Source organism: Chenopodium quinoa, unplaced genomic scaffold (assembly GCF_001683475.1).
Source record: "Chenopodium quinoa cultivar QQ74 unplaced genomic scaffold, ASM168347v1, whole genome shotgun sequence".
NCBI lineage: Eukaryota > Viridiplantae > Streptophyta > Magnoliopsida > Caryophyllales > Amaranthaceae > Chenopodium > Chenopodium quinoa.
The window spans coordinates 10,865,774-10,881,272 of record NW_018745024.1 but is presented as its reverse complement, the minus strand read 5'-3'; the positions used below and the strand labels follow the sequence as shown (position 1 = coordinate 10,881,272).

At 32.1% G+C, this 15,499-nt stretch overlaps 1 protein-coding gene across 1 annotated transcript; it reads right to left on the bottom strand.

The window, feature by feature from the left end:
- Positions 1–347: 347 nt before the first annotated feature.
- LOC110708653 lies at positions 348–7,021 on the bottom strand. Its single transcript, XM_021886838.1, has 3 exons — positions 6,207–7,021; positions 3,463–4,215; positions 348–3,048 (listed from the first exon to the last, which is right to left on the bottom strand). The coding sequence occupies exons 1-3, from the start codon at positions 6,207–6,209 to the stop codon at positions 1,087–1,089; spliced, it is 2,718 nt and encodes a 905-aa protein (XP_021742530.1). The 5' UTR covers positions 6,210–7,021; the 3' UTR covers positions 348–1,086.
- Between the last annotated feature and the right edge of the window lie 8,478 nt (positions 7,022–15,499).

Sequence of the window (15,499 nt, the reverse complement as noted above, 5' to 3'; positions counted from 1 at the left end):
TCATGCCACATTTTATCGATTACTAAGCAAATGTTTTGTGCTATGTCCTAGATCTTGAACCCACAAACTCACTACATTGACCAACAACAGTTGAGTAGCTTAACAGAGATTTTCAACGCAGCCATGAATACAACGATGCTATGTCTTAGATCTTAAACCCACAACCACCCCAACCCCGTACCACTCCAGTAAGATTTGATTCCAAAACTATTGCACGATCAAGGCACGACACAACCATGACAACACAGAGTTCCCCCAAAATTCAGCAACTTTATCAGCATTCAGGACTTGGATAGTTGGATGCTCCTTACTACCAGCGACTACAACAGACAAAGGGAGCTTAAAAATGATCAAAAAATAATTCTTGACCTCTGAGAGCACCGTAATTTACACAATCAGGAGCCAAAAGACGAAACATCAGTCACAAGCTACAAGCAAAATTCCTACAGAGTAAATGACTGATATGCAATATGAACATGAAGCTGTGAATTATTCACAGCTGGAAGGTAATTGGGAACTTTAATCAATTATATTTAGACAGAATCCTAAACCAACATTGTCGGAAAAAAAAAAACTACGAAAATTTGTAACAAAAATATTACATTTATTAACTGTAAGAGACTGGTATGAAAGGAATTGTCAATCAGCAGGAATAAAAGAACTCTTTCGGGCCTTTTACCTGTGTTGAGACATGCTATTATGAACAATGCCAGTGAATGGATGACATTTTGGAGAACCAAGAGCAATGAACAATTGCTTGCTTTGAATTCAGAGCTAAAAATTCCGGCTTAACTTTCAACTTCCCTTCTCTGCTGTGATCTGCAAACTCAAGACTGACTGCTCTAATTTCTGCCTACGACTTTCCTTGCTTTTTGTGCTGTATATACAGTATCAGCAATGTTAATCAGTCATAATCAAGCAGCTGTGAATTAAGGCATGCTTGGCCATATGACTTCATGTGAGCACCAGAAATTACACTTCTTAACACTTCCAATGAATTCTACAGCAGGTATCAGCAAACCCTGCTTGCTGAGAGGTGGACTTTAAAATAGGATCAAAACTCGTCAAAGTAACATAAGAGCTCTACTACGTAAACATCTCCTTTGACGAGGCTGCAGGAGAAAAGGAAGTTTCTGGAAGCCCTAACAATTCACGAGTCATGGCTGTCTTCTCAGTCGGGGTAGCATTGGTCAGAACACCTGAATTCCCATTACAATTTTCATCAGTTGATGCCCTGACCTCAAAATCCATAGCGGGGGGGTACATGGAGCTTTTGCTGCGTGGTTGACGAGTACGCTTTGACTTTTGATCTAATGTAGTAGACGAAGAGCGCTTTCGACTATGCCTTACTGGGCTCAAGAACCCAATTTCAAGAGCCTCAAGGGCTTTTGTTGTTAGTGGACGATTCCTAGTGCTTTGCCTTCTTGGTTGTTGGTCTAATGAGTCTCCAACCTTGTTAACAGGCCCCACAGCAGAACTGGATGAGGGAATCTGCACAGCAGAAGAGCTGGATGAGGGAATCTGCACAGCAGAACAGTTGGATGAGGGAATCTGCACAGCAGAACAGTTGGATGAGGGAATCTGCACAGCAAAAGAGCTGGATGAGGGAATCCCCACAGCAGAAGAGCTGGGTGAGGGGAACCGCACAGCAGAAGAACTGGATGAGGGAATCCCCACAGCAGAAGAACTGGATGAGGGAATATTTTCTCCTTCGTGCTGCTTTACTTTGTCATCACACTCAGGTTCAGAAGAAACCTGAGGCAAGTTTAAGTCAATAACTGTCTGATTAATAGGGTTTGTTTCATTTTCCTGGGAAACATCGGAACTAACACGGTAGCTTTGGTCCTGATCCTGGAGAACATTTTCATTGCGATGTCTTGCAGCTGATTGTTCCATAGATACTACTTGCAAATTGTCAAACTGATTCACACCAGAAGGAACGGCATCATCATTTGTCATCACAACTCTAGAAGCAGCAGCCTTTTTTTTCTTTTTAGCTGGCAAGCTCAAAACACAAGTCAGATCCGCCTCAACACAAGAAGCTAATTTCCGTTTTTTTGTGACAGAGCAGCTTGAGGGGCCTGATTTTAAACGACGGCTGAATTGATGTTTAATGGTTCTCGACTTGAGGTCTGTTGGTAGATTGGCATCAGCTGGCTTTTTCAGAGGTTCTAAGTTAATACTGCCTTGTTCGCTTCCACCAGCAACACTCTTTGATTCTTTTAAATGAGCGTGAAGAGCCGGGCTTTGAAGACCATTTCTCATCGTATCAGTATTAACCTCCGATTTCAAATCAGATTTTCTGGAAGAAGATCTTTTAGCTTCATGAGGTAAACTCCTCAGTTCCCTCACCTTAGATGGGTTATCTTCATGAGCCAGACTGGTGTCAACTACAGTGAACTTGAAAAGATTTGAAATTTCTGAGGAGACTCGAGGCTTGAGGTAACAGTGACGCTCATGGTCAGAAGAATCTTGATCATCATCTGATTTCACTGCAATGGACCACCCATTTTCTTCTATCTTGGAGCTGCTAGGTTTAATTTCATCAGTTTCCAGCTCAAGAAGCTCTGGATCACTGGCAACTTTTGCTAAAACATCACTGATGGAATCAAAGTAGTGATCTCCCTTTGAAAGCTTCCTTCGTGAAAACTTCTTAATCCCGGGCATAAGAAAAACCAAACCGTTCTTTGTGCTAGCATAACCATCACCCCTAGGCTGCTCAGAATGCCAACCCCTTGCTAACAAACGAGGCCAAACAGCTTCCCAGAAGAGATCATTAGATCGAGCTTTGCTAAGACGGAAGTCTCCTGTCAGATACTTTACTATCTCAGCACAGGTTAGAGAAGAACAGGCCTTGCCAGAAGGAATTTCAGGTCGATTAGTGAGTATTTGGCTATTTTTTGAACCATCCAAGATAAATGTCGTTAGATCCTCCTTTCCCTTCCCAATTCCAACAGCTTCTACTAAACCATGGATTCCAACCAAGGCTTTGAGTGAGAAAACATATTCATCTAAGGTTGTCCTTCCCTCGGCAAATGCCCTAGAAACCTGAAAATAGTTCATACGGATTTTTGTTAAGAGCGGCAAGATAAAAGAAAAAAAGAACAAACATGTAACCAATCAGTGTCTTTAGATCCATCATTATAATTGTACAAGTTAAAGAGGTATTGCATGATCTTAATAGTTTGGCTATAACAAATGTTAAAATGAGATGTTCAGTGAAGCTAATAAATGTTGAGAAACTGAGATGCATAAAATAATAAAAAGGAGGTGATGTGATCTTTTCTACTCTCAGGCTGAATCACATCATATTCTGATGTCTTTTGCTTTCTGCATCTTTCTCTTTTTGTTCTGGATTACTGCCTTCCTCCAGAGATGAAACAAACAAATAGGATAAAGACTCCATGCAACTAGACTCCTTGTACTTTAAGTAAAAAAAATAGCAGTAAACTAGTGGAGTACCTCCAACAGATTAGTTTTGGATTCTTCAGAGAGACGAGGGGCTAAACGAGCAAAGAGTTCATGCTGCCTGTATCCTGTGAAAAATCTATGTCCAAGTACACACTTCTTGTTCCTCATCTTTCGACACTCTGACCATCTACGATATCCTCCAGACACATAAAACCTTCCATAATAGTACGCCAAAATTTGTCCCATACCCTTGCTCTCCATGAACCTCATCACTTGGAGAAGATTCTTTCCAAATAAATACAACCCAAGAAGGAAGCTATCAGCTTCAAACTCACTCCACAAAGCACTTGATTGACCAGGGACAAGCCAGTATGTTTGTTTCGGAACCTCAACTTTGACATTTGGCTCTTCTGTTACTGAAGAAATCTGGCTAATTCCCACATTCTTTTTAGACTCCAAAAATCCATTTGTGTAAATTGCATGAGGATCATTAGGGCATTCCATCCTATCCTTGATTATATAAGCCTGATTACAGATCCACATCACTGGTAAGGGGAGTCCCATTAGAAAAGAATGTGAAGAGTCAGTACTGCCTTTTGATTCAGCTGGATTTTTCATCAGCTGACGAAGTTCAGACTTGTTTTGTAAAGACGGGATTTCCACCTGGTACTCATCACCAACTCGTGGATGCACCAATGGTTCTCCAAATATGTCATTTGAATCAGGTGAATCTGGAGAAAGGGATGAATCTGAAAGCGTTTCAGGCGAGCTTTTGCCCACTTGATCCAGGTGACTTTGGTCCATCTACAGCAGGAGTTGGGAAGGTTACCACATGAATATCGCAAAAGGCAAAACAAAATGTGGGGAGGGGAGGCAACATGTGAGTGGTAATCAGGAAAAAAAATCATTGAAACAATTTTTCTCAATATGCTGTACACCGATATCCAAGAAAAAAACAATTCAAAATACAAGTACAGTCTATTTTGAATACTCAATTCAATAATTTGATGCAGAAATTCATAGGCTAACCAAATTCATTTATCAGATGCAGAGATTCCATAGTTTCAGTCTTCAGGCATTCAATCAAAGATACATGTTCTTAAGATTGAACAAAGAGCAGTCAGTTAAAGCTCAATTATAGTAATAGCACAATACTTGCAAGAAATGGACCAAATTCACTGTAAGAAACAGCTGAATACAGACCAATTTGCTAATAACAAATGGTTGCAAATCAACCAAAAACTATAGAAGAGCAGAGTGCATGAAGATCCTGACACTTCTATAAGTACATTACACACGGCTTGGGTACTAAATGAAGGTTATAATGTATATTGCTCCAGCTCTTTTACCCAACTCACAATACCAGCATTGAGATATAACTATTATATCGTGACAGTCAGAAGCTTAGATTTCAACGAAATACAAATGGGACTCCTTTAACCTATCAATTTCTGAAAAACAGATCCACACCTATATGCAGGCCTTTTACGAACTCAATGTCACTTCAATAGTCATGCCGCTTCCTTTATCTCAAATGATTTATGCATAAGAAAACTGATATAATATGATCAGGTTCTGCACCTAAATGCATATACATATACGAAGTATATAGTAACAATTCACATCATGAACCATTCTGTTCTGACATCTGATCAACATATGTTCCTACCAGTCTGAAGTCGTGAGGATACATTCCTAGAACTCAACAAGCTATACTGAAGCACCAACATAAGACACATTCAGAAAATTTCTTAAAAAATGACCAAATCAACACACAGAAAAATAAAAAAATAAAATACATTCAACACATTCGTGATTTCTTGACATTAAACTTTCAGGATGGGGAAATCATGTAGCAAAAACCTAATTGTCACCACAAAATTCTCTATTTTCTGCTATATCAAATCTGAATATCAATCAAACCCCGTCCATACAGTCCAGAATGGTAAACCTCGGGACGACGACTCGACAACAAGTCGAGAAGTTCCAAACTTTCTCTCTCTACCTCCACCTCCACCTCCCAACCATTCTCTATAGTAACACACACGAACAGAGAATTTCTCTGCTCTAACAAGCAGAAATTTGACAGCAGAAACCATTTATAACAAATTAACAACACCTACATGTAAACCCAGAAACCAAATTCAACCAAAACCCATTAAACACTTCGATATCACCAACCAAAATATACAAAAACCCAACATTTTTAGATCCATTATTTCTCCAAAAATTTGCAGAAAAACCACCTAAACACGTAAAACAAACATAACAATAAAACATGTTCACACCATAAAATTAGTCACCAACAAACTCATACAAATTTAACTTGCAAAAGCAGCACAAAAAACAAGCAAAATAATAGCACAAAATTAACAAAAAAACACCACATACCCAACAAATAATCATAGAATTTCAAACAAAATATGTAAAAATAATACGTGATCCAAGTTTTTTTTAACCATATAATATCATTAAACAAAAAATACCCGAGAAAAAGTTACAAATAACACTTACATTAACACTTTTCACAACCAAAAATATACATTTGAGTATAAACATTTGCATTGACTATACCAAATTATAAAACAAGATTAACAACATCATAAAAAACGTGAAGAACCAAATTTGAACAAATGGGTATTTTGGATTTTTATTTTTTTGGAATAAAAAACTTTGATTAATATTCTTAAACTTTCTTGTAGGCAAAAAAAACAATAAACCAAACCAAACAACACCTTATAAATAAAGAGTACCCAGAAAGCAAAAACTACAAAGAAAAGGGTAAAAGAGTTTACCATTAACAGTTTGAGAGTTGTAAGCTTTTGTTTGTTTGAGATGGGGAGTTTACAAAATATTTTTGAAGGGGTGGGTCGAAGAAGAATAAGGGAGCCAAAGTCTTCCTCTTCTCTCAACTTTGTATAAGAGGAGAGAGAAAGAGAGAGGGGAGAGATTGAGAGATGTATTGTGTTTATGAATTTTTTTTTTTTAATTGATGTATTTAAAGAGAGTGAGATGGGGTATTTAAATAGTTTTATGTGTGTTTTTGGGTAGTTTTTGAGATATGATATGACAAAGTTATAGCCAAAGTTATAGTCGTAATCGTATTTGTTGGGAGAGCTTTCGTCTAGTTGAGGTCTCACCCAGCTCGAATCTAAATATGTCAGGGTCTAATCGGCTTTAAATTACGACATACGGTTGTATAAATACGAAATATGTAGTATAAAACTTGTAGCATACTTGTCAATTTTTTCATTCTTGTTAATAATATTACGGCCAGCCAATTGTCATATAGGGATATCATGGACTTTTTGTTAAAAAGTTAGGAGATAAGTAGAATTTTAAATACAATGGGCTTGAACTCTTGAAGGCTTTTTGGTTTTAGTTAATTTGGTAAACCAAGGGTTAAAAATATGTTGCAACATAGTAAAAAACAGAAAGAAAATTAACAGATTATTGTATCAATAACAAGCATTACATTGTTGCAAATTCATAACCCATAGAAAGAAATTATAAATCTCCCTCTCTTAATTGGCAGTGATTAACTCTCCCAATCAGTCATTCTCACTATATCAGGCTACATTTCTAATTTAAAATTTCCCAAAAAAAAAAAAAAAAAAAAAAAAAGTTAATTTACAACTCTCAAATTATGAGTCTATGATACGATTTGATGTGTAGTATCACAATCAGATACTTGTATTCAACAATTGTACAAATCATAAAGATGATTATGGTCATTTAACCAAATTAGTTTTAAATGATCTCTAACTTTAAATGTGATCGATTAAAGTAGGATAAGGGGATTCAATTTTTTAAAATTTTATAGAAACTATTTGGCATTTTGTGCCACAATTAATTCACTCTCTTAGATACATATACTCTTTTTTTCTAGTGTATTCTCCATCTCACAAAGGATTGTTTACTTTCCTTTTTCAATTTCAAACTTTAAAAATAATGACGGTTCATTAACTATTACCAATGTATAGTGGAAAAAAAATAATCATGTGGAATCTTATCTGATTTATTTTAATGTATATCATATTACGAGTAAAATTTCTATACAATACGTAATTAAATATATTTTTAGTCCTAGTTAAGGATTGAACTATGTATTCTTATATGACATCATAGTCATTGTTCATGACCTATTTCACTTATTGAAAATTAAATGTTACACTTTATGCTGGTTCACAGTTCACACACTGCTCCTCCCTCCTTCTCCCCCTGTCCTCCACGTAATTCACCCAGCCTATGTAGTTAGTAACGTACATCAAATTAATTTCACTTTTTATTTTTTATAAACTAAACAGAAAACATAGATGCGCATGCATTGTATCAGTAATCACATTATTTAACATCTCTTCGATTCAACTTGGATTGGTTACCTTTTTCTTTTAGACGATTACATATAATGAACCAAATTATAGTGAAAACCAATGCTAAAATAAGAATTGGGAACTAATCTAGGCCCTTAGATCATGTTAATCTATCGAATGTCTCACATGCTTCCCGTGTCATTAATGGCTTTTTTGTAATATTTTAACTTTATAAAGTGATTTCCAGTTTCATTTCTAAAAAGTAAATGGAAAGTTTGTAAAAGTAAATGAAATAAATCATAAATAAATGAAATTGCCTTAAAATTTAAAGGATTGGAAAAAAAAAAGTTTAAAATTTCGTAAAATTACAAAAATATCATTAATGAAAACGGGTGAGATGTGAACCATCGAATAGAGCACGATTAAAGGCTGAGATTGGTTCCTAGTTCCTATTAGTTACCTTGGTTCTCACATGATCTCAATTCTATATATAATAATATATTATTATACATATAATAATATACATTATAATAACTCCATAGAAAATAAGTGTTTTGCCGTTTCAAAACCCTAGCCTCCTTTTCTCTCTTCTCTCTCCTAAACCTAGTCTCCATTGTTAATTTTATGGGGCTTCCATCGGATTTCATCGGTGGAAAGCCCCAATCTTTATTTTCCTTTAAGCTTTTTAATTTGTTTTAGGTTACAATAATGTCTCCCTCGAAAGAAAGGGTTTATCTCCTTCGAAAGACAAGGTTTTTTCGATCTCCTTCGAAAGACAAGGTTTTTCGTACTCCTTCGAAAGACAAGGTTTTATTTGTGCTTAATTTGGTCTCCGGTTGTGCGGGGCTACTATTGATTGTGGCTCGGATTCGGGTTACGGAATCAACACAAGAATTTACTTTCTCACAAAATTGCGAAGCGACGACGGATCCACTCAAAAAGTTGTATGAGACAACGAATCGAGAATATGCCGAATTGTTATATTTATGTATTTGGATTCTTAGCCCTTCCCCGATTAATTCTTGTTTGATTTTGTTAAATTCGTTTTCATTATCGTTCATTGTCAATTGTAGATGTCGTATGGCTTACATTAATGAAATTTAGTGTCCTTTTAGGACTTTTTTCAAAAAAAAAAAATATACATTATAATAATTCTAGCTTCTATTTTTAATTGTTGACACGTTTGGACTTTTATGGAGTATTACTTTTAAATAACTCTACATTAGCAAGCCTTTGTGATATATTGATAAGAAAAAAAAAACGTATATATTCATGTGGGATTTTGTTAAGTTCTTATTAATGTACAATTTCTAAAGATATAAGCTTTATAATTTTTACTTATTAATAATTAGAGTTATCTATGCTTGAATTTATATGTTAGTAAACGTGCATGATTACAGAAACATGTCAACTAATTTGGAATGGAACTCATTACCTTGTTGTAATAATTTTAATTGTAATGTTACACCCTTACATTCTATGTTGGTTCACAATTCACAAGTTGGCTCTCCCTTTCTCCTCCCATACCCCTCCCTCCCACATTGTACTCCATGATATTCATCCAGCCTATGCAGTTAGTAAAATCAAATTAATTCCTTTAACTTTTGATATTTGATTGTTGTGATGTGCAAGCAATATGTTAGAAGTCACATTATCTAGCACCTCTCTTGATCAACCTGATCCTAAAGCAAAGTAAGAGCAATTACCTTTTCTTTTGGATCGAAGATTACATTCCATATATAATTTATATTTTCTTCTATCCAAATTGGTTGAAATGTTTTAATTTTACTTTTAATTTGTCAATTTTCACTCACACTATTTTAACTATAGCATCTTTTGTGGTTTATTATTAAGAGAAAACATATTCATTTGAGAGCTTGTTAAGTTCCTCTCAATATATAATTTCAAAATATTACTTTATAAATTTTACTCATTAATAATTAGAGTTATTTACAATTCAATTAGAATGTTAACAACTGTACGTAATGAAAGAAGCATGTCAACTAATTAAAAATGGAGTTCATTACCTTATTTCATTTACAGTAATTGTAACGTTACATACACTCTATGAATTGGTTCACAATTCACACAAATACCCCTATGTATGGTCTCCCCCCCTCCCCCCTCTTCTTCCCTCCTACTCAAAATCAGGGGCGTAGCCAGGATTTTAAAACTTTAGGGGCCGACTAACACTATAATAAAAATAAAATTAAATTAAATTAATGTGAACATGGTTGGATACTCTAATTGTACGGAAAAAAAATTCATTCAATCTGTTTTTAAACCATGCATTCTACTAAAATATATACGAAGTATTTGTTAGATTATTTTGTATGAGATATCCTACATATCACAATTATCAAAATAATAACATACATATCAATCTTAATGATATACAAACAACTTCCTCTATTCTTCTTGCATATATGCCTAGATTTATTAAGACAAGCTTCATAATATATTTTGTTAGCTATCAGTATATCTAATTAAGTATAAACATTACCAAAAAAAAAAATAACATACGAAGTATTAATAAATTCAGATGAATATAATAAGATAATTTTTAATTATAAGGTATCTTATATATAAATAGGAAATGACAAACAAAGTAGCTTAGGTGAATAAGGGTGAAAAAATTAAATGGATCATCTAAAAAAGTTTAGTAATGAGTAAACTAATCCTAGTATTTAATCCTTAAACCTTAGCAATTAACATAAAGAAGAATTTTACAAATTATTTTAAAAAATTAAGAAAATAAAATAAAATTACTGATTGAGTAGTGAAACAAATAAACAATGACGAAGCCCTCAGTAATTGGGATTTGAAAAAAAAAAAACTAGTCTTGTTATTTTAAACACCAATAAATGAGATTCAAACCACTATGGCAAGCCTTTAATATATGAAAATAAGTAACAGGAATATTATTTATTCTAAATATTTATAGGGGCCAAAGTTAAAATAATAAACCACGAAATTGGGCCATGGGTGGCCGGGCCTCCACCCGCCCCCCATGTAGCTTCGCCCTTGCTCAAAATGCATGTATCCATATTATTCACCCAATCTATGAAGTTAGTAACATCAAATTGACTCCTTTCACCTTTGTTATTGGATCAATTTAGTATACAAATTAAAGATGTGACATGCGACTATCGTGTCAGTAGTCACATTATTTTACACCCTCTTAATTAATTTGATCCTCAAGTAAAGTGAAATCGGTTATATTTTAGTTTAGATGATTACATTCCATGTATAACTTATATTTCCTCCATTCCAAATTGGTTGACATGACATGTTCTGACTTTTACTAACAATTTTTACTAAGGGTCTGCTCTCATAGACTGAACTCAACTGAACTGAACTCAATTGAACTGAACTAAACTGAACTGAAATAAATATTTTATAAGAGAGGGAAATTAGGAGTTGAACCGAACTTCTCTTCTTAAGTTAACATATGTATCTTAGATCTTCTTAAGTCTCTCTCAATGTGTAATTTCAAATTATTAACTTTTATATTATAATTTATTAATAATTAGAGTTACTTACGCTTTTTACGATCGGACTTAAGCTCTAACAAACATGCGAGATAAAGTATACGTGTCAATTAATTTGGAATGAAGCTCAGACTTCATTGTTCATAGCTCACACATGCTGCCCCCCTCCTCCTTCCCGCTCCTCTCTCCCAGATTGATTCCTCGCTTTATTCACCCAATTAACCTACGTAAGAATAACATCAAACTAGTTTTAGGCCCGGGCGATGCCTCGGTCATTTTTTGTATATAAAAAATTATAATAAATTAAAGTGAAATCTATTGGTGGTTTTATAATTTAAAAAAAAAATATTTTTTAAATATTATTGAACATTATTAAAATTCATTAGTAAATTTGCAGTAATCTAAATTTTATAATTCATATTAGTTTGTTTTATTTGTTAAAGGAATTTTTATCTACCATTAAAAATTTATCCAAGGTAAACACATGTTGCTATGTATTTTTGTGTTACATATTTTAAATACATATAACCTATATAAATTATGGATGAGTAAACGAAAGAATGAGATTATATTGAAGTATATACTACCTCCGTTACATATTATTTGCAACGATTAGACGACGTGGCATGATTTACAATTCTTCCCATGACTTTTAATTATATATAGATTGCTTCATTAGCTTTCACTTTTGATTTTAAATAAGTTCAATAGAAAGATATGAAATGCATGCATTGTGTCTTAATTTTTTTTTTTTTAGTGTTTAGAGAGCCACAAGGGCGGGGGTGAGAATCGATCCCAAGATATCTTGGAATCGGGAGGGAAGTTCTGACCACTTGAGCTATCCCTCACTCTCATTGTGTTTTAATTTAAATCCGAGTAATATATACCGTGCAATGTTCCAAGAATTAACCTACCAATTTACTATATGAAAAAATAGCATGTACGACATAACATGTTCTTCTATAGGATGATTATTTATAGTTGATATAAATTTTATTTTGTGATTTGTAATTAAAATTTGTTTTTGTTTTTGTGTCAAAAAAAATTAATTTGTTTTGGTGTCAAAAAAAAAATAATTTGTTTTTGTTTATTTTTTATTTTATTTTTGAGTAGTGTAACTATAATTTGTTGGTCCATAATATCATGGACAAAAAATGTGTTTTATACCAAAAAAAAAAAAAAACCTCCTAATCCTAGATGACTTGGTGTGCTTTATTTCCAGTTTTCTTCATGACTTTTCCATGGTCTTTTGAAAAATAGAATTTTGGGATTTTTGATGGTTATCTTAGCTTCCGGAAAGCTTCTTGACCATTGATCAAAGCTACTTCGTATGAATAAAATAAAGAACATTAAAAATTTGTTCTATTATAACTTGGTCTTCTCTATAATTACTCTTCCAAAAATTGATATTTGCATACTTAAATAAACCGGGGATCTTTTACCAAAATGGCTAATTTTACAAAAAATATTTACCAAAACGGTTAATTATAAATTTTAATTCCCAAACTGGCTAATTTTATTACGAGTAACTTGGAATGAATTTATCTATTTCTTATATTGCATTGAACCAGTTTGGTTCACATTATGATTTTTTTTTTTTTTTAATAATGTTTTGGAATTTTGTTTTTCTTTGGGAAATTATGATGACATAGTTTAAAACTAATTTAAACCCTCTGCTATGTACAGTTTTACACTATTAATTCGTTTATTAAAAAGAGTACAAAACGAAATAATTAGAAGTAAAATAAAACATTAAAAAAGTATAATAAATATTGTGATATACCATAAGATTAATCTCAATGTCTAATTAAATTTATAGTACAACTAATTTACTAATGTGAGACGGAAAGAGTAATTATATTTTACTATACTATTCGTAATAAGAAAGCATAAAACTTGTTCTTAACTAAAATTACTCAATACTCACTATTCGTGTTAGTATTTTATAATATTATGCAATATATCTTATTCTTTACCAATATATTTTTAACTTTTATTTAAATTATTAATGTTGGGTCTCACTCCCAAAATATAAAGCCAAAATTTCTCACTGAGATATAGTAAAAAAACTTCTTTCAATAAAAAAAAAAATTATTTAAATTATTAATGGTGGGTATCATTTCCAAAATACTAGGTTAGATCCCGTGTCATGCATGGTTTTTCACTCTTTATTAGGGTGTATTAATTAAAAATTATATTTAAATATAATAAACAATATGGTCTAAAATAAATTTCTTATTTTATAATCAACCAACTTAAAATATTTTTTCTCTATCCTTTAGGATTGCATGTTTTATTTTACATTCAATCTTAATTATATTTTGTACCCAAATGGCATGTTATTTTTTATTCTATGTTTGAAAATTTGTCATTTACTAATTATTTTAGCTTGAAAGATATATATTCATGATTTTTTTTTAATAAATAATCACTATACATTTAAAAGTAATTATTTATACAGGAATTTAAATAAAGATATGGTTAAATATCTATGTTGGTAAATATATTATTTTGTGATTATTTTTTCTTAATTTTAGAAGAAAATATTTGCATATATTCTCTATCAGTTGTTTTTCAATTTTTTTTTTTAAATATACTAAGGACACACTAAAAAATGACACATGTCATTGATGGTGTGTCTTTTAGTATATAATTATTGATTATTGATGATTATTGATTATTGATATTGATTATTGATGATGATTTGCTCTGAAAAAAGTTGAACAATACTTTATTTCCTTTATCGTGGTATAATTTGTGATAGTCTTGATAAAACAATACTACTTGAAATTTCAAATTTTTGTGATTGGTATGATCTAGATGCAAAAAATTAGGGCTTTTTTTAAAAATTGAAATTAGAGTTCTACCACTGCATACTCCGTATTTTTGTATATTGCTTAAATTTTCCAACTCAAAAAAAAAAAATCTTTATGAAAATTAAAAAAAACAAAAAAAAAAATCAATAAATTAAAGTGAACCAAACCAGTTCAAAGAAAAATAAGAAATAGATAAATTACTTCCAAGTTAATAATTTAGCTAGTTTGGGAATTAAATTTTATAATTAGCCATTTTGGTAAATATTTTTTATCAAATTAGCTATTTTGGTAAAAGATCCTAATTAAACCGGGAACATCTTATAACTACTATCTCTGATCTCAATATTTCTTTCTTATTATTGTTTATGCACATTGAGACAATTGAAGAGAGAGTTTTGGTGTTGTAACTTGTGCGTGGATGTAAAATAAAAAAAATAAAATCAAAAAAAAATATAGATAAAGTGAGAGGAGTAATTAAACTTGTGTAAATATAATTTTTGTAAAAAAATTAAATGATTTTTTTTTTTTTTTTTTGTTGGTAATGGTAAGGAAGATTTGATTACACTTCAACCCTCGTGATTTTTGGACTAGACACTTGAGAATTTGAGAGTTTGAGTGTAAAAAGTAAAGATAAGGTATTTCATATCCTTGGTATTCTCACTTGTTGATAGAATTCAAACCTCAAACCTTTAGCATTTGAGGTAAGAAATTTATTAAATGAACTAAAACTTTGTAATAAAAAAGAATATGAAACTAAACTTTGTAATAAAAAAGAAAGCATAAAGAACTTCAAGATAAGAAAAGAATATGCAGTAGACATGTTAATGAAGTTCTATATAGATGTCAACCAAAAGAATGATCTCCAACCTTTCAAATTTAAAGCGTAATAACGCATTGACTATGAACCTATGATTTTTATTGATTCAAGTAAACAGTGGGGGCCTTTGCAGCTTGCCGCCCGATTTGTACAACAGTACAATAATCCACATGATTTCATTAAGTCGTTATATAATGTTATATCGTTCTAAACCGAGCAATGTTTGATCTAGTGTTTAATATTTGATTTCTTAAATTAAAGGTATGGTTATGAAACTAAATTCTACTAGGGGTTCTTGGGGTTATAATTCCCTTATTCTTTTCACTTATTTTCAATAACTCTGACCTACTCCTTCAGTCCCTTTATTATAAGATAATTTTTAATATTTATTACTCATATAATAAAGAGAAATAGACTTTTAATTTAGAGAAGGAGGGAGTATTAATTTTAATTTTACTAAGCCAGACTTATTTTGTTAAATTTAATTTAATTTTGAATAAAGTCGGGTGAAATGAACGGAGTTTGAAACTAAAGTAGATTGACCAATGGGAGACTAGGAGTTATCGACAAGATATAATTTTATAATATACGTAGAAGATTTATTATACTATAATATAGTAGTAGTGCACTTTGCGTTTTGATTTTGGTAAG

Coding starts and splice junctions, on each gene's coding strand:
- LOC110708653 (XM_021886838.1), bottom strand. Junction 3,049..3,462: donor CCAAAACTAATCTGTTGGAG/GTACTCCACTAG, acceptor AACTATTTTCAG/GTTTCTAGGGCATTTGCCGA.